This window comes from Xiphophorus maculatus, chromosome 5 (genome assembly GCF_002775205.1).
Source record: "Xiphophorus maculatus strain JP 163 A chromosome 5, X_maculatus-5.0-male, whole genome shotgun sequence".
NCBI lineage: Eukaryota > Metazoa > Chordata > Actinopteri > Cyprinodontiformes > Poeciliidae > Xiphophorus > Xiphophorus maculatus.
In genome coordinates, this window is record NC_036447.1 from 27,289,231 (window position 1) to 27,311,066 (window position 21,836).

Sequence of the window (21,836 nt, forward strand, 5' to 3'; positions counted from 1 at the left end):
TCTGCATAAAATCCTAGTTCCCAGTTCGGTTAAAGTGAACTCTGGTGCGCTCCGACAACAGGAAGCGGACTGTAGCGCAGGGCATTTTGGGTAAATGCAACCAAAACAAATGTGCGAGTCTAGCAGCAGAAATGGCTCTTGGCCTTTTACCAAAGATAAATCCTACCACCACTGAAATATGACCATACTCCATTTTTGTTTACATTTTGCAAAGGAGGAAGTTAAGTTGCGTTTTCTTCAGAGGATTTTGTCGTTTGCCTCAGTGGTTCTGGGTGCAGCGCCACCACAGGCGAGGAGGGGAACAGGTTTTTTGCGTGTTTGTTTTTCATTCTCTGCAGTGTGAAAACAAATCATCCCAGATGAAAATGCAACAAATTACGGGTGCTTCGATTTCGACCAGTCACCAATCTCCCAAAATTCAGGAAATCACCGCCGATAAATCGGTGCACCCCATAGCAAATGTTTTGATTTTGATCCCTGATTGAACCTAATCTACTTGACCGTCAGGCGTGGAAAACACCCTTAATCAAACGACTGTAGCACAAAAAGGAAAGCAATGCTTTACTTTTATTTATTTATTCTCTCCTCACTCACCTCTAGATCCAAGGATTTGTACTCTGACCCCAAACGGTCACCTGGAGCTCGGGGCCCTGTCGGGCTCCAGGGGGTCCTACTCCTCGGAGAAGCGCAGCTTCACCATCGAGTCGAGGAAGAGCAGCTTGATGAGCCTCGGGCGGAGCAGCCTGGAGAGACGCTCCCTTTCTCTGGTACTTCATCGCCCTGTCGTCCCCACAGAGTCAGACTGAACATGCAGTTTATGTCACATTAGCTGTTTTTAAACTCCGTGTCATAATTTCACTGAGGCGTGTGTTTGCTGTTGCTATGACACCGCTGCGATGATGGAATACAGGAGGAGGAATTTGTTGCTATATCAGCACACAAAAAAATCCCTGAGTTTGTAACAGGTGCACATTGTTGTAGGATTAGTTTTCTAACACTGCCATCTATGTCTGTGTGGGAGGGATTTTAGATTTGATCAAGTGAATCGAGTTTGATGCGCTTTGATGTATATTCTATTCATTACAGCTCTGGTACGGTTTCAGTCTCCTCATTAAAATCACATAATTGCCTCGGGTAAGCCGCACGCACCCAGCTCTTAATGTACATGCACAAAATACATTCTTTTCTTTTTTTTTCCTTTTGTAAACTGAACTGAAGCCTTATGAAATATATACACATATATAAATATGTGATGGCAACTCCAGCAGGGAGATGTAGAGAAGTGAAAACAAAGTAATCGGTGAGATAATGAAATGCGGCGGCGGCGCTCGTACCTCAGAGGTTATGATGCTAAACTCAATGTGTGCATGAGATCCTCCTCACTTTGATACCTTTGAGGGTTTTTTCTATAACAAGGGACCATTTGTAGAACCTGGTGCTGAAAACAACTGGATGACAGGCATTCAAGAGAGGTGTTCATGAAAAACTTTTATTTCTTGTTCCGGCTGAAGTTTTGGCAGCGCTCATTTAGTCAGCACTTTGATGATAACACACTCCAGGGTGTGTGAATCAGATCCATTTAGTGGTGCTCTGCTCTGCTCTGCTTTGCTTTGTTGTTGTTGCGCTGCGTTGATGGGACTGGATTTGATGCGGCGCTGTGATACGATCGGTGTCACTCTTTTTAACGGGTTGCTTCTGAGTTTGATAGATTCTGAATCAAAATGATTTTTTTGTTGTTGTTGTTGATAGGGAACTGAAATCTGGTGCAAATTGGAGGTGGAAATACCTTGACTTACTATTCAAGATTACAAAAAGTGCTATCAAATGTTAATTAGATGTACATAAAATGTGATACTTTATGCTGAAGTGCTCAACTTTGAACATTAGGCTTTGTGTTTGCATGTGCCCTTGTACTTGTTTTTTGCTTCAGCTTCATTTTTTCTTTTTTCTGTTGCTCTTGTCTCAGATCATCAACTTTAGCTTTAATAACATAAAGCTACATAATTTTTAAAGTTTAATCAGTAATACTTTTAGAACAAATTTATGTCGGATCATGATTTCTTGGTTAATGTCAAGTTGTCATAACGAAGACATTTTGAATAATGTCAACTTTGTATTAAAAGTGTCATGATTTACCGAATGACACTTTATGACAACAGTCATAAATATTCATGAAGACTTACTCATGTTCATGACCGATGTTGTGTCATGTTTATGATGATGTCATGACAGTCTTATTCACAACCCGTCAAAGTTTTACCAAACTATCTAATCTAACCTGGTCTCATGTGTAAAATAACTGTTATTTATTAAATGGTGGTTGATGGTAGCGCATCGTACCATATACTGAATAGTGTGGAGTGGATAAAACAGGCTCCGTTAATGTGGTGTTAAAACATAACATTAACTTGTTACAGTTTTACTGCACTAACTTATTAAGCTAACCTAATAAATTTGAGTATCAATTATGTGCTGTAATTACTTAAAAGGCACCTAAAGCTTAATTTTTTTGTATATGTGAATAAATCCCACAGCTTTCTGATGTCACATTTTTTTAACTTGAATCTTCTTGTAAAAAAAGAAAGTTTCTTTCTTTATTAACTTAGTTAATTTTGAAGCAATGTAATTTTTAAAATGTTTTTACCTCAAAGGGCCCTTAACCTATTTAAATCAAGTGCTTAGTACAGCCAAAGCAACATCAGTCAAATCCAATTAACTTATTCAATTAAAGTCAACACTGTAATTCAATATACGCTCAAGGTTTGCCTGGACTTGATCAAAGCCAAGTTGTATTCATTCATTTTTTCAATTATGTACAATGTTACAATTTACAGTGTACCTCCGTAGCAAAATCTTGACTCTGTTTAGATAACTGTACTTTTTACTATTTGTGTTTATGTTTCAGCGCCATGGTCGCAGTTCCAACTACCACAACTGGGGGCGACCTTTTCCTCCACAGTCTGGATGGAGTCGCAGGTAGACAATTCTTTGCTGTTTATTTAACATTTTGTCTTAATAAATTCTTAATATGAAACCTGAACTGTCCATATATGTGATTCATGTCTCAGCTGTGGTTTTTGCAGTTGACCATTACTGCAGCAAATGCACAGAAGATTGTCGATTTCTTTAACATTAACATTTCATAAGTTGGCCATGAACACTTGTTGGTTTTTATTTCTGCTTTTCATCTTCTGCTCTTCAGGTCCAGCTCCAACAGCCTTGGTAGGCGGACATATGGTTTCAGTGGGGCGCCCCCTGTTGGCGGGAGCCTGCGCGTGCGCAGCACCCGCTCCCCCTACTCCTACCACCACGCTTCGGAGCAGGAGTCCCTTCTCTCGCACCCTCTCCACTCGCATCACTCCCATCATCCCCTGCCGCCCCCGATGTTCCTCTCCAGACATTTCGGAGGAAGACGGGATCGGCGGGCTCTTTCCCTGGAACTCCCAGAATTGCTCCGGACTGGCGGACAAGCTCCGGCACCGCCACCCGTTCAGCTCCCCGACCACGGGAGAAAGAGCGGGTCTGGGGCGGCGGGCTCGCTCACTGGAGGCTCTGGAGCCGGCAGCGGTCTGGGAGCGGACCACCGTGACTGCAACGGCAAGGCGTCGGGTCACCACAACCATCTGATGACCGATGTCTTCCCTCAAGTCAATGCACGCAAGGACAGAGCAGATCTAGACGAAGAAACAGACTATGTGAGTGGACAAGCTCCATTATTATATTCTGAACAGTACAATACCCTTTTACATTTCCACCTAAATGTGAATTTTACATTTCTAGTTGCTCATGTTTGCACGTTGGACAATAATATAGCTGTTAAATACACCGTGTTCCAAATTAATATGCAAGTGATATTTTCTCAGATTTTCCTAAATGGTCAATGCAAATGATGGTCAGTATAATTTTCAAGTCATAAACTATTACAGTATAAATCAAATTTTCCTGAACAAAGCTTCCCAGGAGAACAGTATTTTTTTTCAAAAATAAAAAACTCAAAATGCAAAATGTTCCAATTTATTATGCACAGCAGATTTTCTAAACATTTTATGGATTATAAAGAACATTAAACGGTCATTCTTTGAATGTGCAGCATTAAGTGTTCACATGTACTAAAATCAAAAGCTGTTTCAATCAAAAACATCTTAACAGACCAAGTTACATGTTAACATAGGACCTTCTTTGATATCACAGCACAATTCTTGATCCATTGAACTTGTGAGTTTGTGGAAAGTTTCTGCCTGAATTTCATTGCAGGATGTCAGAAAACCTTCCCAAAGCTGCTGGTTTGATATGAACTGCGTTCCACCCTCAGATCTTCTGCTTGAGGAAACTCCAAAGGTTCTCAGTAGGGTTGAGGTCAGAGGTCAGAGGAGGATGGTGACCACACCATGAGTTTCTCCCCTTTTATGCCCATGGCAGCCAATGACACAGTAGTATTCCTTGCAGCATTCATTGTCATGCATGAAGATGATTTTGCTACTGAAGGTACGGCTCTTCTTTTTGAACCATGAAAGAAAGTGATCAGTCAGAAAGTCCATATACTTTGCTGAGGTCATTTTCACACCTTCATGGACTCTGAAGGGGCCGACCAATGATTCTCTCCCCATGATTTCGGCCCAAAGCATGACTCCACCACCTCCTTGCTGACGTCACAGCCTGTTGGGACGTGGTGGCCATCCACCACCAATCCACTACTGCATCCATCTGGACCATCCAGGGTTGCACAGCAGTCATCAGTGAACAAGTCTGTTTGAAAATTAATCTTCATGTACGGCTGGGCCCACTGCGACCGGTTCTGCTTGTGATCTCTGGTTAGGGGCCCAATAGTAGCTTCATGCACCTCAAGCCTCTGGAGGATCCTCCACCTTGAGGCTCCAGAGGCTCCAGCAGCTTCAAATAACTGTTTGCTGCTTTGTACGGACATTTTAACAGCTGCTCTCTTCAACCTGTGAATTTGTCTAACAGAAACCTTCTTCATTCTGCCTTTATCTGTACAAACCCATCTTTGTTCTGAATCAGCCACAAATCTCTTCACAGTACGATAACGCTTCAGTTTACGTTAAATATCTAATGTTTTCATACCTTGTCATACGGCACTACACTACCTGAATATTTTCGTCAGCAGACAGATTCTTTCTCTTTCCCACATTGCTTGAAACCTGTGGCCTGCTTAATAATGTGGAACATCCTTCTTAAGTAGATTTCCTTTAATTGAGTTCACCAGACAAATTAATCAAACCAGCTCTCTGAAATTAATTATAGTGATTCAAAGAGCCCTGACACACAATAACATCTATAAATTTAATAGCACAACAAAAAATGTTATCTTTATGACACTTAAATCCAATTTGCATAATAATTTGGACAAGGTGTAAGCAGATTTGTTCTCATTATTGACAAAGGCAAAGACATAGTTTATTTTTTTCCTGTTGGTTTGTTGTTTGGTTTGCTTGGGTTTTAGTGAGATCTGAATAATGACATGTCTGTAATTAATTACTAGATGGATTTTCACCAGTTCATAATCTGTTAAATCATACTTGGTTACATCAACCTGTCCAAAAACTACAGGTGGAAATTAGCATTTTCTTGCCATAATCTCTCGTCTTAAAAGGTTAAAGAAATGTTGTACATTGTCTATGTGTAAATAACTAAACAGTATATAAAACAATACAATGTTATTGTTTTTTATTTGATTTGATTTCAGGAAACTTAAAACTTTGCACACCCTTTATTTCTACCATTATACCAGATTCTTATTCACTCCTTTCTCTGTTTTCATTAAAGAGTTTGTGCTTCCGTATCCAGAAGATGATGGAGGTTTACAAACCAGACTGGTGTGAGACTAGAGAGGACTGGTCTGTCTACATGTTCTCTCCTCAAAACAAGTGAGTACAAACAATCTTTTAACTAATAAAACTCAAAGATGATTTGGGTAAAATACTTAATTTCTTAGTCTAAACACAAAAAGTTATCAAAAAGAATGCAGTTTTACAAATCCACACCATGTAAATCAGCTGTGAGATGTAAAGCTTAAGAAATCATTGGAGTGAATGAGACAAAATATTTTGGCTTTTTGTAAAAGTATATGTATGGCAAAGTATTAGGGCCATTGCAGACCCAAAAAAGAAAAAAGTAATTTCCACTACAAAAAAAAAACACATTTTAAATTAATCCCATGAACTTTCTATAAAAGTTGAAAATGTGCAAGGAACTTAGAAATTTTGAGATTAATCTCAGAAATATTCTAGAAAAAAGCTTCTGAAATTTCCCAAACATCATAAAATTTTGGAAGTTTTGACATTTTCTAAGTTTCCAAAGTCAAAAATGTTTGACTTTAAAGACTCAGAAAATGTTGTTGTTGTTGTTTTTTTGAGAATATTTCTGAAATTAATAAAAAATTTCTGAGTTTTATTTTTGGAGAAATGTACTTCTTTTTTTTAATATCTACAATGGCCCTAATACACTGTTGTGCGTATACATATATGAATATATATCAAATATTTAGTTTTGTAGTCAATTGTGTTAATTTATTATTAAACAAAGCTTGAACACAGAAATGCCAAGTGAGAATAGCATTGAGAGGAAAACTGTTTATTGACAGAGCAGAGATAAACACAGGAAATCAATCTACAAAGCAATCTTCGCAGACAGAGCTTAATTAAAGACCAAATCAAGAATGGAGACGTGATGGGGGTTTGGGAAATGAAAATAAATTATGACAAACTTGCTGCACAGGTGGGTGAAGTTGTTGGCAGAACAACTGTTAGTTATGCACTTCAGAACTGTATGAATAACACTAAACATAATCTCCAATAGAAAATCCCAAGAAACAAAACTGAAGTTATGTTTGGTCTAGAATCAGTACACTTCTTCAGCTAAAAGAGATATAAATTAGTGATCAGGTTTGACATCTGGGCCTAGTGATGGTCCTGAACATTCAGAGCCACCTAAAGACGGTTACAAAGTCGGCCTTCTTTCACCTGAAGAAACATTTCCAGGATTAAAGGACTAATGTCTTAGCAAGATCTAGAGAAACTCATCCATGAGTTTATCTTTAGTCGCATTGATTACCGCAACAGTGTCTTTACATCCGTAATGCTGCTGCTAGAGTTCTCACTAAAACCAGAAAGTTAGAGCACATCACACCGGTTCTACTGACACTGGCTCCCTGCAGCTCAGAAAACAGACTTTAAAATACTGTTAGTTTATAAATCACTGCAAGGTTTAGCACCACAATACTTTGAAGATCTGCTGCTGTTGTATCAACCTTCCAGATCTCTCAGGTCTTCTGGTTCTGCTTTGCATCCCCAGAATCAGAACCAAACAAGGAGAAACAGCATTCAGCTTCTATGCACCACAAATCTGGAAGAAACATCCAGAAAACTGAAACACTGACTTCTTTTAAATCAAAATCCCACCTGTTTGGAGTTGTTTAAATAATTAATAACAACTGGAACATTGATTAAAATGTTCAGTGTACATTTGATGGTGATTATTCTTGACAATTGTAATGATGACATTTTACAAAATATATTTTTTGCTTGTTTTATAATTGTTTATTGTGTTATGTGCTCATATTCTAAAGCACTTTGAACTGCCTTGTTGTTGAAATTGGTCTTACAAGTAAACTTGACCTGACATCAAGGTGTAGGACTGCTTTTTTTTCAGCATGACATGGCAGCTGGTCTGACTTGGTGGAAAGATGAAAAGTACTAAATAAAGGCCAATACTGGTAAAAAAACAACAACAACCTGTTAGTGGCTTCAAAAGACCTGAATAGTTACCCCTCAGCAGAGCTACACTGGAAGCTCTAAGCTGGCAGAGTTTCAGTTTTCACTCAAAGTCACCAGAGAAACTGTCAAAAAAACGCCCTCTATTCTGACTCACCTTAACCCATTTTCAGAAGATGACTGGGCAAATTTCAGTCTGTCGGTGGGCAAATGACTGAGGGACAGTCGTTAGAAAATGGAATAAAAATAAAACGTTGAACGCATTCAGTGGTTTCTGCAGCGTTACCGAATGTTTAGAGAAAGTAGTCTGCTGCCAGGACCATCGTTTTTTTCAGTCCCAAATTCTAATCAATTGGGATATTTCTCCAATAACTGTGATTAAAACAAAAAACAACATCCGATGACCTTTATTCAAGCCAGTGCAGGATTGGCAGTGGCTTGAGCTTGGGATGTAAATGCCACAGATGTAACTCGTCAGAGGGGAGAGCAATGTGGCGGGCATGTGTGCTCATTGTGTTGAGGTGCACTTTGGCAAAACGGTTCGGCTAATTCTTTATTTAGCGCTCCAGTGCCAAGAAAGCCGGTTTTCTCAGTAAGACTTAAAGAACCTTAAAGCTGCAGTGTGAAACTTTTATAAATAATGTTTGTTTTTTTTAAGATATTTCTTAAAACTGTCACCATGTTGTGAGTGTTTGTTATAATGGCAACAACCTGAGCTACTATTGCCATCTGAAGAAACCGCTCCTGACCAAAAACAGCCAATCAGAGCCAGGGGGAGGGGCTAAGCGCTCTCAGTTAAGCTCATATATTGGCTGGTAAATGTCCGAAAAGTGGAGAAACCGTTACAGGAAAACCCTTTATATGCCTTTTTTGGCGGCTATGCTAACTAGCCTGAGAATTTACAAGAGCTGATTAACAGCAGTAAGACCCGCCTCCTGGCTCTGATTAGTTGTTTCTAGTTAGCAATGGAAGAAGACAGAGGATAGTAATTTTTTCACAGATTTTCTGTACTCATGCCGCACTGGGACGACATAGTGACATTTTCAACAAATGTGTAAAAACATATATCCTTTTATAAGTTACTGCCGCCTTCAAAAAACACAAAGGTTTGGAAATGTTTAAGGCCTTGCTGGAATATTGAGGAATGAGCAAGCAGTCAATTTTCAAATAATTTCAGTTCCAAAAGAGAAAATGGCTCTCTGGTTCCACAAATGGCTTAACAAAGAAAAGAATAATGCAGCACGTTTCTTCGGTGGCTGAGCTGCTGCTTTTCCAGAGGCCCCAGAAAACTCCCCATGAACACTGCAAGAACAAAAAATCACTGTCCTCCACTCGCTCGCTCGCTCACCCGACTCCCAGCGTGCTGATGACCACTTAAAGGAAGCCAAGCCAAAGGACGGTGTGTTGGCACGCCGGCAGGTGCCATCTGTCAAGCATCCATTTTGTGTTCCGCGCTCTTGTTCAGCCACATCTCTGGTAATAACTTGCTGCCTGTTGTTGTTCAGAGGGGCTCCGCATATGCGCGTGTGGGAGTGTGTGAGCATATGTACGTCTTTGCCTTGTTTATGCCTCATTCCACTTTGCACGCTTGGGTTTGTGTGTGTAGGCATTTGCGTATGTTTGTGTTAAAAGTCGACCCGGGTGGAGCTGGAAACAGGGACAGAAGACACACTTGTGGTGATTTCACATCGGATAGTCCGGTAGACTCGGTTCGATTGGGGACTGACCCTGCGACCTTCGCTTAGATTTTCAGCTGCTGCGATTCGCTTTCACACTGCACTGTCAAACAAACGAAACTCTTTGGAAAACCTTTCCACTTCCTCACCTGTGGTGGCGCTGCTTCAAAAACCACTGAAGAAAGCAACATGAAAGCCTCCGCACAATTTCCTTCTTTACAAAATGTAAGAAACAAAATGGAGCGACGTTCGATTTTGGCGATTGTAGGATTTGTTTTTTATTTTTGACAAAACACCACAAGCCATTTCTCCCTTTAGCATTAGTCTCACAGATTTGCTTAGGTTGTATTTACCCAGAATGCCCTGCACTATAGTTCACTTCCTGTTTTTGGAGAGGTCTCCAGTCCTATCCATTCAAAACTTGTTCACTTCGGGGTTTTTTGTTTGTTTATTTTTTGTTATGTTTGTTTGTTTGTTTGTTTTGGGCAGGGGGTAATATACATTTAGCATCCCGGTCCACACTCCACTCCTGTAGATGGCGGTATGGCACATCAATACGTTGCTTTCCAACCGCCATTAAAAAAAGAAGTGGAGTTCATTTCAGCCGACCGAGGCTTGTAGGCGGACCAGAGTTCGCTTTTTTTTTGGTCTGAATCAGAGTTCTGTTATGCCTCGCCAAGCGAACTGGACTTCCCAGGCAAACCTGCTGAAGTTTGGTTAAACAGACTAAACAGGGCTGGTGTGAATCCATCCTAATGGAGGAATGAGCCACCCAGGTGGGTTGTATGGTCGTTATCAGTGCCGTTGGGGACAGGGTAGCCTCAATGGCTACCCTGTCCCCGTTATCGGCTACCCCAAGTCGATAGATAAACAGACAGCGTATCCTGGTCTGCAGGAAAGGCAGCCAGATTAGCTAATTGATTTCCTCAGCCGAAGCGCAGCAGCAGCAGCAGGTATCATGAGGTTCCTCAAGTCGTTTGCCGTTTATGTCCACAAAGCAAGCACCTCATGGCTTTCTCGTGGTGCATGAAGTTAATATAGTTCTCAGCTTATACTTACTGTGGGCATGATCCGTGTCTAATTTTCTAGAAAGGGAGAAGCACAACTCTGAGTGCAGTGCTTTGTTTTTTGTTTTTTTATCCTCCTAAGATTTTCCCTTCCTTTCAAAAACTTTTGCGTTTTATTTTATTTTATTTTTTTTTACCCAAAAGATCAAATTACTTGCTCGGAATAAAATGAAGCCAAGCTTGCCAAAGCAATACTTTGTACAGTAATTGGACAGATGCTTGGTAATTTCCTATACTCTTGAGCTGTTCATGGATTCTGAAGAAAAAGAAAGAAAAATAACTAAGATAATTACTGTTTAAGAACTATGAAATGGATCAAGTAGAACAAAACTGCATAATTAAGAAGTAAATGTTTTTCTTTGTTGTTCTACAAATATGATTTGAGAAGTTTTACTGGTATTTAACCTACATTATTCCTATATTTCTTATAAAAACCCAATGCAGTCAACTTCGAAAGTCACCTGATTGGAATAATTATTCTTGCGTGCTTAACTTAATCACAACCACTCTGCGAAGGCCTCATAGGTCTCAATTTGGACATGTGTTTTCGATGAAAAATGCAGGCAAGATGAGGAATAGATCCAAAATGAAGAGATTTAATGATAGACTTAACTTTTAGTAAAACTAGAACTGGAAGTTGGAACATGAATCCAACAAATGACCAAGAAAACCAGGAGAGATGATTGTTGTGACGAGGCACAGACAAGAGACTGAATAGTGGTGCAGAAGCAGCTGAGTCAGAAATCTGAGAGCAAAAATCCAATGCAGGGGTCAGCAACTCCAGTTGTCCAAGTGCCACTGTTCTGCAACGTTTGTTTGCAACCCTGCTCCAACACGCCTGAATCAAATAAATAGGCGATAACCAGGCTTTTCCGAAAACTGCTGACAATACCAAGGAGGTAATTCAGGACTGGAGTTACAGACCGCTGATGTAACGGAATGAAAGTTTGAACAGAAACTACTCACACACATAGAAAACAGAGCACAACTCAACATGAGTGACCCAAAGACAATAGGAGACAGAGAAAACAGGAAGTAAATAGAGAAGAGGAAATCTTATTTTTCAAAATAAAACCTTCGGGCAATGCTGAGAACGTCAGCAACAAAAGACCAAACAACAGCATGTCATCTGAAACATAAGTACAGAACACATAATACAATATATCATGATGAGATGTTTTGGTCATATTTAGACTGAAACATAACCATGTGTTGGAATTTGAAAAGTATTTTTTTGAAAATCTATGTGAAGCACTAAACTACTATTATTGTATCTCTGTCCTCTCAGATTCAGGCTTCTCTGTCAGTCCATCATTGCTCATAAGCTCTTTGATTACGTGGTCCTGGTCTTTATCTTCCTCAACTGCATCACAGTGGCTCTGGAAAGGCCTAAGATACTTCAAGGAAGCCTGGTAAGAACAATAATTGTCACTGTTACTTATTATTTGCTACACGCAGTAAATTTTGCAGTGTTAAATATGCAGTGCCAGATTTTATTGACTCTTTCAGAGCTGAACAACAGATTGAGTAAAAGCGTCAAATTAATACCAATCTGATAAAGACAAAATAGACTCATGATAAAATGAACTCTTTAAGTGTTTAACTGTTTGACTCTTTAACAAAAAACTAGCTATTAACTCACTCTTCACAAACTAGCACAGCTAATGCACAAATTAGCTAGCTAAACTAGCTAGCCTGCTAGTTTATGCACTAGCTAGCTGTGCACAAATTTAGAGGGAAAGTTGGGTAGACTTTCATTCTACAAAATATCATTACTATTGATATGTTTGATTGAACTTTAAAATCACTTCTATTTTAACAGCGTTTAAATACAAGTAGCTACTTGATACATTAGCTACAACAGAAGCTACTAGCTACAGTAGCTGTTAGCAACAGGAGTGTCTAGCTACAAATAGCTACTTGTATTTTAAAGTTTTTAAAATACATGTGATTTTGAAGTTCAAACTTAGTAAAAGTTTCAATAGTAAAAGTTGGAATTGCTATTGTGTAGAAGGAAAGTCAACCCAACTATTGACTTGTACATAAAATGACTCTAGAAAAGACAAAATTATTGTTTCAACCATTTAACACAACATACATCCAAAGCATGGACTATTTATGCTTTTATTGCAGTATTTTTTAATAACCATTGATTTCAGCCCTTGACTGGAGTCGTGTTTTCGCTCCTGATCCTGATTCAATCCAGTTTAATGGACCTTATTAGTGTAAAAAATAATCTAATTCATGAACACTCTTTAAGAGAGTTCCTCAACAATCGTACGTTTTTCAACAGTTCATTATGCTCTGACATCTGGGTGTATTTCGATTTGATGCTGAGCAGTCCGTTCAAGCAAGTGATGCAATTAAATTGAATCTGAACACTTCTGGCAAGTTTAAGATCCAAATCGCTGTTCTCTGACAACTCCTGTCAGAGAGGCTTCAGAGCACAGCAGAGGGTTAACATTTATAGTGTGTTTTGAATATTTTTTTGCTTTGAACCTTCTAGGTGGGTCAAACAATTATTAAACTGTATCAAACAATTAGAATAAAAATTATTTTCCTTTTTTTATATATCCATCAAACTATTTCTATTGTCTACTTGCACTGTAGGAAAGACTGCTTCTCACCCTTTCAAACTACATCTTTACGGCCATCTTTGTCGCAGAGATGACGGTCAAGGTAAAATGCTTCCAACTCTTTTTTTCTTATTTTGTTTCTGCTGTAGTTCTGCCTGTTTTGCTGTCATTTTAGTCATCTCGTTCTTAACACATTATCTTAAATCCATTAGGCATTTCTTTTTGTCTTAAAAAACAAAATGTGTTCCTATTAAATATAGAAATGTTTGAATTGAAATTATGAAAACACATTTGCTTAATGGAAACATAATTTTGAAAAAACTCCAGTGAAAGGTTTTTGTGCTGTATTTTGCAACGCTGCAATTGAAGCACTTTTTGCATCACATGAGTAACATGATCAACAACCGCATGCTAGTGCTGGCAAAAACAGCAAAGAAGAAAACAACAGGAAGAAGAATGATCATTTTTTTGTTTTGTTTTAGTTTTTTCAGACAATCTGTAGCTGGCTCCACCAGACAGCTCACAAAAATTGTGTCATTCTAAAATGTCGAATCTGCAGCTTTTCTGCAAAATGGCCGACTACAATTTCCCCAAAACGCCACATATGTAGCTGCTCCCCTCTCTAAGGGGCTTGTCGCTCCAACGCCTGAATAAGATGCTGACATCTTCTCTGATTGGCTGATAGATGATGAGCGCCACGACTGAGTTATGAATATATCTCATGTCACTGTTTACATCTATCGCTGTCATGACTTTTATTGACTTATCGCATGAACAAACTTATTCACACGTGATTTTAATTTTATGGAAACACCGCAATTGCAAAATTGTGGTTTTTCCACATTGGCAGAATATAGACAAATACTCACCCACATTGGAAACTTAGCTAGTGTTACCTTTTTAATTTTGTTCTGGAACTTGGATGTTCTGGGCATTCTTTTACTGTATCATCTGATTGACAACCTTTTTTGTCTTCCATCTATCCATCGGGAAAGGTGGGTCCTTCCCTAACTGTTTATCCTCTAGCTTCCTATTTAGCTCCTCCTGTCGGTTTTACTGATAACTCTTGGTGTTTTAATCCGTTGCACTTGTATCATTACTGATGGGCAACTAGATAATGAATTTAATTAGAAGACTATAATTCTTCAGCTGGCCTTCAGCCACTCCTAACCTCCCATCAAAAACACACACGCTTTCTGCTTTATCCATTTTGCCTTGTAGAAGACATGAAACCGTCCATTATTAAGATCTTTGAGTCTCCAGGCCTTCTCTGCACCAGTATAAATCCTACAATGATTTTTTAAATAATTATGGATAAAGAAGGCAAGTGTAGCAGATTGTTACCTAGATTGTGACACTGTATGGTTCACTGGTACTGCTGGATGGAGCTGGTTGCAGTCTTGTATCCCTTTCTTTATTTTCCCAATTGGTAATTTAATCAAAGTAGCTCCATTATTATCTTTCAATTTGCTGCTCCATTTGCACTTTCTGATCTGGTTTCGAGTCTCTTTCTACTACTTTTCTTGCATCATACATATACATTGCTGTGCCATCCGTCTAACTTGTGACTTTCTTCAGATTCAGTTTAATTCAGTTTAGTTTTGTCTGAAAGCACCAACTCAGAAACCCGGCCCAATCCAATGGATTATACAGAAATGCACAAAATGAAAATCACACTGACACAATGACACAAAATTGAAAGCTTTAATACAAGACAGACAAATTTCATTTACTACAATTGCTCTATGTAAAAAAGCCCAGTTAGAAGCATTAAATTATTGATTTCCCAGCAATACCTCGGGTGGGCCAAGCAGGTGGTGACAGTGCAAAAAAAATGACTTCCATGTCACATCAGAAACCCTCCAGCATAACCAGGTTTAGTGCGACTCCTGATTGGAAGTTTGAGAAAACAATAGTGGTCCAGAATTGCTCTGTATGGCAAAGAAAACCTCAGTATGTAGAGTTAAAGTCAGCAGCTGCTCACTTAGTGGCTCGTTCTAAGAAAAAAAGAAATTGTTAAACCAGGATAGAGAAATGATTATTGTGGTAAATGTATCCTCTGTGGAAAAAAATATTGATAGAACTTGAAGTTGTTAGCAGAAAACTACTGAGGCATCTCTCAAAATATATTAAAATAATGTAAAAGGCTCATATTACTTGTTTTCATTTACAGTTTACAAATTAATTGGAGAAAAATAACTTCTGAGACATGTTGTGTGATCTGTTGAAATTAAATTTTTAAGGTGTTTCACCATAACGACCATTTGCTACTTTTGCAGGGGAGAAAAGGGGGAAACAAGCAAACCTGTGACCCTGAGCTCACTACTTTAGTTGGCTGTTGGACAACAAAGCCAGTTTCTTGGAGTGACCATAAAAATGTCTGTCATAGAAAATTTGTGGGCAGAGTAGAAAGGTATTTTATATTAGTGCCCACAAACAGGACTCCATTCCACCAGATCAGTAAGGAGGAATGGGACAAAATTCTAGCAAACTATTGGAAGAAGCTTGTAAAAAGGATTTATGAAAGTGTCAGTGGGGTAGGCTGGTAAAAACAGGCCCTTTGTTTCATGCTTCACTATGTACAGAAGGTCTGGCCCCTCAGCTCTTGAGAAACAACTATTTTCTGGAGGCATGAACTCCATTTGAAGTTTAAAATTTTACCTGATTGTTAGCATTTGGCTGTGACTTATGCAATGCACCAGATTGATGCTATGAAGCTCACTGGAAGCTACTTGTGCTGTAAATAACCGTCCTCTAATGAGAAGAGAGAAACGCCGAGCCGAACAAGACGGCTGTTAATGGTAATTCAGCATTTGGAGGAGTGGCCAACAGGAACTGAACGGCTTTGTTCACTTCCTCTGCTGCCTTTGCCAAAACTATACAGGCAAACTACAACTCTGAAACAGTGCAGAAGATTGACATCTTTAGGCACAGTTTCTTTTGTTCACTAATCGGCACGGTTGAAATTCTACCAGAGGAATATAGGTTAATGGCAGAAAGCCCAGATGGAGATGTGAAGAGAGGCGATAATCAAGCAGAATTTCAATATCCAGTCTAGTAGTGGGACAAAGTGTCTCTCTCTTCTTCTTCTTCTTCTTCTTTTGAGCGTATCAGTTTTCTAAATTCCCTGTTTCAAGTGATTATTTATTAAAATTCCAAGATATACATTTTTCTCACATGAAGAGCCTTTCTCACTAAAGCAAATGTAACTGTCTTAGGATCTTTAAGACCCTAGCTTTTTAGAATATGTTTGCTGGTGTCGGGCATTAGACTCCATTTAAACGCATCATGAGTAACTTCAGCTTCCTTCCAACTATTTCTTTGAGTTCCAGGGCTGAGGCTGTGATTTCTGATGAATGCCATTTCGTGTCTGGGTTTCCTTCAGATCTGCATCATTAGATTTTCTTAGAAGCTGAATAAATTAGGCTGAAAGAAATTAGATCAAAAAGACGGCCTGGTGTCTTGCTTTTCAGCCGTGCCACAGTCACTGAGCCGGATACGACGAACACAATGATTGCCATTTTCCAAAGAGCTCTTCTGAAACTTCGTTTCAATGTCGTTCCAGTTCACCCTTAACAAGTACTGGTTTCAAATTCAGTTCAGCCAGGTTCAAATGAATACATTTATTGTAATAGTGAGAAAGTCTCCAGTTCCTACTTGAGCTATCCATCCATCCATTGTCAAAAGCTGATTATTCTTAAAGGGTGGCAGATGATGGTGGTGTGGGGGGCTCTGGCTGTATGTAGGGTGTGTGTTGATAGTACTTACGATTTAAGGTTTGCTTTATATTCAAACCACCGCTGAAATATCAATAGGCAATCTGTAAAATTGTATGCTGTTCTCATCAGACCAGTAGAATCATTTTGAAGTCACCGTTTAGCATCGCAGACGCAAGTAATCCCATTTTAAACTGAAAAAACACTTGAAGAGCAAGTCCAATAATAGCAGGGATGACTGAAATATCAGACTGTAAACGGAGTTTGACTGCAATCTAAAAGTGACTTTATTGTGACACACTCTGCGTGTCACACCGCTGACAGAGTAAGAAAAGCGCGAGGTAACCTTTGTCACTGTTGGCATTGAAGTGCCAGACGTCCAATGAATCATGTTACCGGGGTGATGTTTAATCTGCTTTATTTATATCCAGAGGCATTCCAATAGTAGCAGTGGAACCTCAGTATAACCAGGCTGCTATTAATAGCAGAGCAGACATGTTATAACTCCATATGTACGCTGTCAAAACATAAAAACCTGATTTATGGGATGTGGTTTGGACGTACTGCTGTACAGTTTGGATCAGTGTGGAAAGATTAAGTTGGTTTTTTTTTTGGAAGACATTTTTAAGAATACATTGGAGGGTTCTTAACAAGGCCCATCTTGTTGAACCCTATGTTCTATTATCTGGATGGATCCATTCTGAGACGTGCCCCTTTTTGTTTTGTTACTTAATTTCTGCCTGAAAATTATTTGTCAAGGAAGCTTCTCTTTCAAGGCAATAGCCTTGAAAGAGAAGCTTCCTTGACACCCTTGTTGACAGGGTGTCAAGCTTCCTTGACACCCTTGACATGGTGGTGCAAGTTTTTTCACAAGTTTGTCTAAATTTACGATAATTGCAACTCAGGCCTGGTATTTATTCCGTAAAAGCTAACAAAATAATGAAAGCTGAAATTGAGAAAATATTTCCGTTTACTAAAATAAGTAAAAACTGTAACTAATGGGGTAAAACTGTATCTAACTGGAGCTAAATTGTGCAATAAAATAATAAAACTAATTAAAACATGTTGAAATTATAGACATATCTTTTGTTTTCATATTTATGAATCTATATATCAGCCTTTCAAACTGATGTAAAGTAGATATTATTTCATCCACTCAACCAGTTTACATCAGCTGCTGACAAATTACGACGCTCCATACTCCTGCTGGCTACGCTAGTCTGCAAAATGGCGACTGCAAAAGTTGAATTTCATTTCATTGTTCAACAATAATAGAATACATTTTTTTGAAAATGGTATTGTCATCTGAGTGTTCATTACCCAATATATGTATCCATAATCACAATACAACACTTGGGTTAATTTTTAGTTGCTGAATTAAAAAAGGTCAAAGTATGAAAAAACTAAAACCACTGTAACCAATAAAAACTAAAGCTAAACAATATTTAATAAGTAATGAAAACTAGCAAACACACTCTAAAAACTAGTTAAGATCAATTTAATTGGACAAAAAGTCACAATGAATTGAAATGAAAATAAAATAATAAACCTCAAACTGTTATTCTTGTGGTGTGAAAGGTTATAAAAGGTTATATTATAGAACAGTAACAAACACAATGATGCAATTATGGTCATATGCCAATGAAATGCTTCTGACTCATTTCAACATCACTTGATACATATAGTATACTTATAATTATATTAACATATTAATATTATTTAGTTTTTATAAAAGATTTACAATTGTTACTCCTCTTTGTCGTTTTATTTCACTGAGATTTTTGTTGGGACATAAAAATGCTACAAAAACACCCCAGAAAAAGTTGCATTTCACATGTTTCTGATGACGTCTTCTATTTTTGGTCTTGTATCTGCCATTCCTTTCACTCCATCTTTCACTTTTATTCTATATACATTTCTTCATCATACCTGACTTCTGCCTTTCAATTCACTGACTGATGGCTGTCTCACACTTCCCTCAGCCTAGAGTCTTTCTGTTTTTCTCTGAAGAATTTGCACTGAAATGTTTTTATTCTTTCAGTCCCTGCTGGAGCAAGAGTTTGTTATATTAAATCAGAGCAATGAGATAATATGCAACATTCAGCAGTTTAGCCACATCTTTGTTATTTTTGCCTATGAGTATCGAGGAGTTTGATTAAAGGGGCAGTATTATGTAAAATCAACTGTTTTGAGTCTTACATCATATTATAATGTTATTATAGTACGCTACAGAACATTGCAGCAGTCCTCCCTCACGACTTTCCCACTCTGCTCCTTCAGACTAGCCAGCAGCAATTAGCAAACACCTTTAATTGTAGGAGCTACTTCTCATTGAAATGCTGATAACAATGTTGTTAAAGGGTCAATGGAGGAGGCATGCTGTGATGACTTCCTGAAAGCGTAGTTTCAGAAAGTGTAAGATTTTCTTAAACAGACAGAGGCCCAATTTCAAGGCGTTAAATTATGAAATCAGATATCTTTTAAGTCATATTTGATATGAACGGCATTTTTATAACAACTGAAGGTTATCATAGTTACTTGACTGCGCTATAAAATGACACTGTGACAGAAAAACACATAACGTTGCCCCTTTTAAAGAAGATTTTGTAAACAAAAGCTGAATAGTGTCCTCTTGGCAGTCAAGCAGAAAAAATGGCTTAAATTTAACTGAGCTTTACAAAAAAAAACACAAAAAAACTAGATTGCAGTTAATTTTAGATTTCACACCCTAAATTACTTTGTCTCACAGGTCCATGTTGGTATAAATAACTTCTTTTCATCAGTTCATTAAAGTTAGTTAATGTTTTTAAGAACAATTTCATTTTACCATGTTAGCCAGAAGTTTCTGACTAACACAAATTATTAGACAGAAACAATACTTTAATTGTTGTGAAAACACTTAGGGTAATATTTTTTAGAACATCTCTATGCATTTGCTTTGGTTATCTTTGTGTGACATTGAAGTGTGCCAAAACCAAAAACAGAAGAAATCTGTAAATTAGCTCATACATTTTTACAACACATTAAACACCAAAGATCCCATGTGTCTGATGAGTCGTCTATTCATGTGGGTCATGTCTCTGTTTGATTTCTCCCCAGGTTGTGTCCATGGGCCTGTACCTGGGAGAGACGGCGTATCTGAGGAGCAGCTGGAACATCCTGGACGGTTTCCTGGTCTTTGTGTCTCTGATTGATATTGTCGTGTCAATGGCAGGAGGCGCTAAGATCCTGGGAGTTCTGCGCGTTCTCCGGTTGCTCAGGACGTTACGGCCTCTCAGGTTAGTGACAAATGGACAGAATTTAGCCCATCGCCATAATCAGATCCTTTCTTTTTTTTTTGTTACCCTGATATTGATTAAAAAGTATTATTTCCCCTGTAACATCTGGAAAATGTCTTGTTGTAGGTAGGTTTATCTGCCAATGGAACTAGTACTTTTTCATCAATCTTAAAGAATGATTTACTTAAAACAAGGATAGCTATTGTTTCGTCTTATTTCAAGTGTAATAAGACATTTGCACTAGAAAAAAAAGACTAAAAATACTGACACTTGGTGTTTTTGTAGTGTAGCACTTCAACTGTCCAATATAAGCTTGTTGTTACCTAAATACTACAAAGTCTGTCGAAAGTCTTACCTAGAAAAAATGCATAGTAAAGAAAAATAGCAACTTATCTCTGAGTAGTTGCCAGGCAACATGCCGGACCACCACCTCCAACCACTGCTCCCAGCCATGCAAAAAATAGTCTGGGACTCGTCTGCCAGACATGGCGCTATCTGTCCGTCCATCTATTATCTTTACTCGGTTAATCCTCTCCGGGGTCATGGAGGGCCTGGAGACTGACGGGCTGACACTAGACAAGAGTCAGGGTTCAATCTGGACAGTCCATCACAGGTCCAACACAGAGAGAGCGGTCTGACTCGGAGCGGGTCAAAGTCAGTGAGTTAACTGCTTTCTCCTCCCCTTCACTACCTCTTTGTTACTGAGCTCAAAGTCTCCTTTATACTGCAAGTTTGTTTTTTTTAATCTTCTTTCTAGGTCTGTCACGCTCTTATTCTGTGTGCAATCATGTAAATAAAAAGGAAAATGCCATCACAGCACTGGTTTCAATTCATGAGCTACAACAGACGATCTAACAAACAGACTAATGAAATAGAAATATGGCTCTATCTAAGAGTAAAAAACCTAAATCTTGGAGACTTTGTGACTCTTAAGATCCCACTCTTTGTTTTGACCTCTCTAATAATGACTCTGGAGTTTATCTTACTGTCTTTACTCTCCTTCTCATCGTCCATAGTGGAAAAATAAACTTGGTACGTCATTCAGGCTTGTTCCCCAAATTCCTGTAGTTTGTTTTGTTTGTTTGTTTTAATTATTGCTCTGACTCTTCAGAGTAGCATCCATTTTCTTGGAGCTATTTGCTGACGATTGAAGGTTAGGTTAGGTTAAACGTTATTAATCCCATAGGGAAAATGAGGTTATCTGTTGCTCACACATTAATTCACATCCACACAGCATTAAAATCATACAGCTGGAGACATCCATAAAAGGTACAATAATGCAATAAATAAATACATTACCACTAAAAAGAGGTCTAGTAAAAGTGCTTAAATATGTTAAAATACTAGTTACCCTATCTCCCTCCTCTTCCCCTCCCACAGATAGCAGCATTATAAAGCCTAATGGCCCGTGGAACAAAGGAGTTTTTAATCCTCTCAGTTGAACAACTTAGTGAGATGAACCTGTCATTGAAGGAGCTCCTCTGGTTGGAGAAAACAGTGTACAGAGGATGGCTAGTGTTCTCCAGGACTAGACTGAGTTTAGACAGTGTCCTCTGTTCCACCACCGTCTCCACAGACTCCAGGCTCACACCGACCACGGAGCCAGCTCTGCAGATGAGGCGGTTCAGTCTCTGTGTGTCTCTCTTCCTTGCATTGCCCCACCAACAAACGATTGCATAGAATATAACAGTAGACACAATGGACTTATAAAACATGTACAGGAGCTTAGAGCACACATTGAAGGAGGCCAATCTCCTCAAAAAGTACATTCCTCCTCCATTCTGTGCTTTCTT

The 21,836-nt window shown here is 38.6% G+C and overlaps 1 protein-coding gene across 2 annotated transcripts in view; it reads left to right on the forward strand.

Annotated features, from left to right (window-relative positions):
• LOC102223518 (voltage-dependent T-type calcium channel subunit alpha-1I-like) overlaps positions 1 to 21,836 on the forward strand; it is a 215,959-nt gene that overhangs the window by 138,571 nt on the left and 55,552 nt on the right. For both annotated transcript variants that reach the window (XM_023333871.1, XM_023333873.1), the window contains 7 exons: positions 601 to 767; positions 2,906 to 2,976; positions 3,203 to 3,695; positions 5,785 to 5,885; positions 11,762 to 11,885; positions 13,084 to 13,152; positions 19,865 to 20,043. In XM_023333871.1, the coding sequence (XP_023189639.1) occupies positions 601 to 767; positions 2,906 to 2,976; positions 3,203 to 3,695; positions 5,785 to 5,885; positions 11,762 to 11,885; positions 13,084 to 13,152; positions 19,865 to 20,043 (1,204 nt within the window). The remainder of the gene's footprint in view (positions 1 to 600; positions 768 to 2,905; positions 2,977 to 3,202; positions 3,696 to 5,784; positions 5,886 to 11,761; positions 11,886 to 13,083; positions 13,153 to 19,864; positions 20,044 to 21,836) is intronic.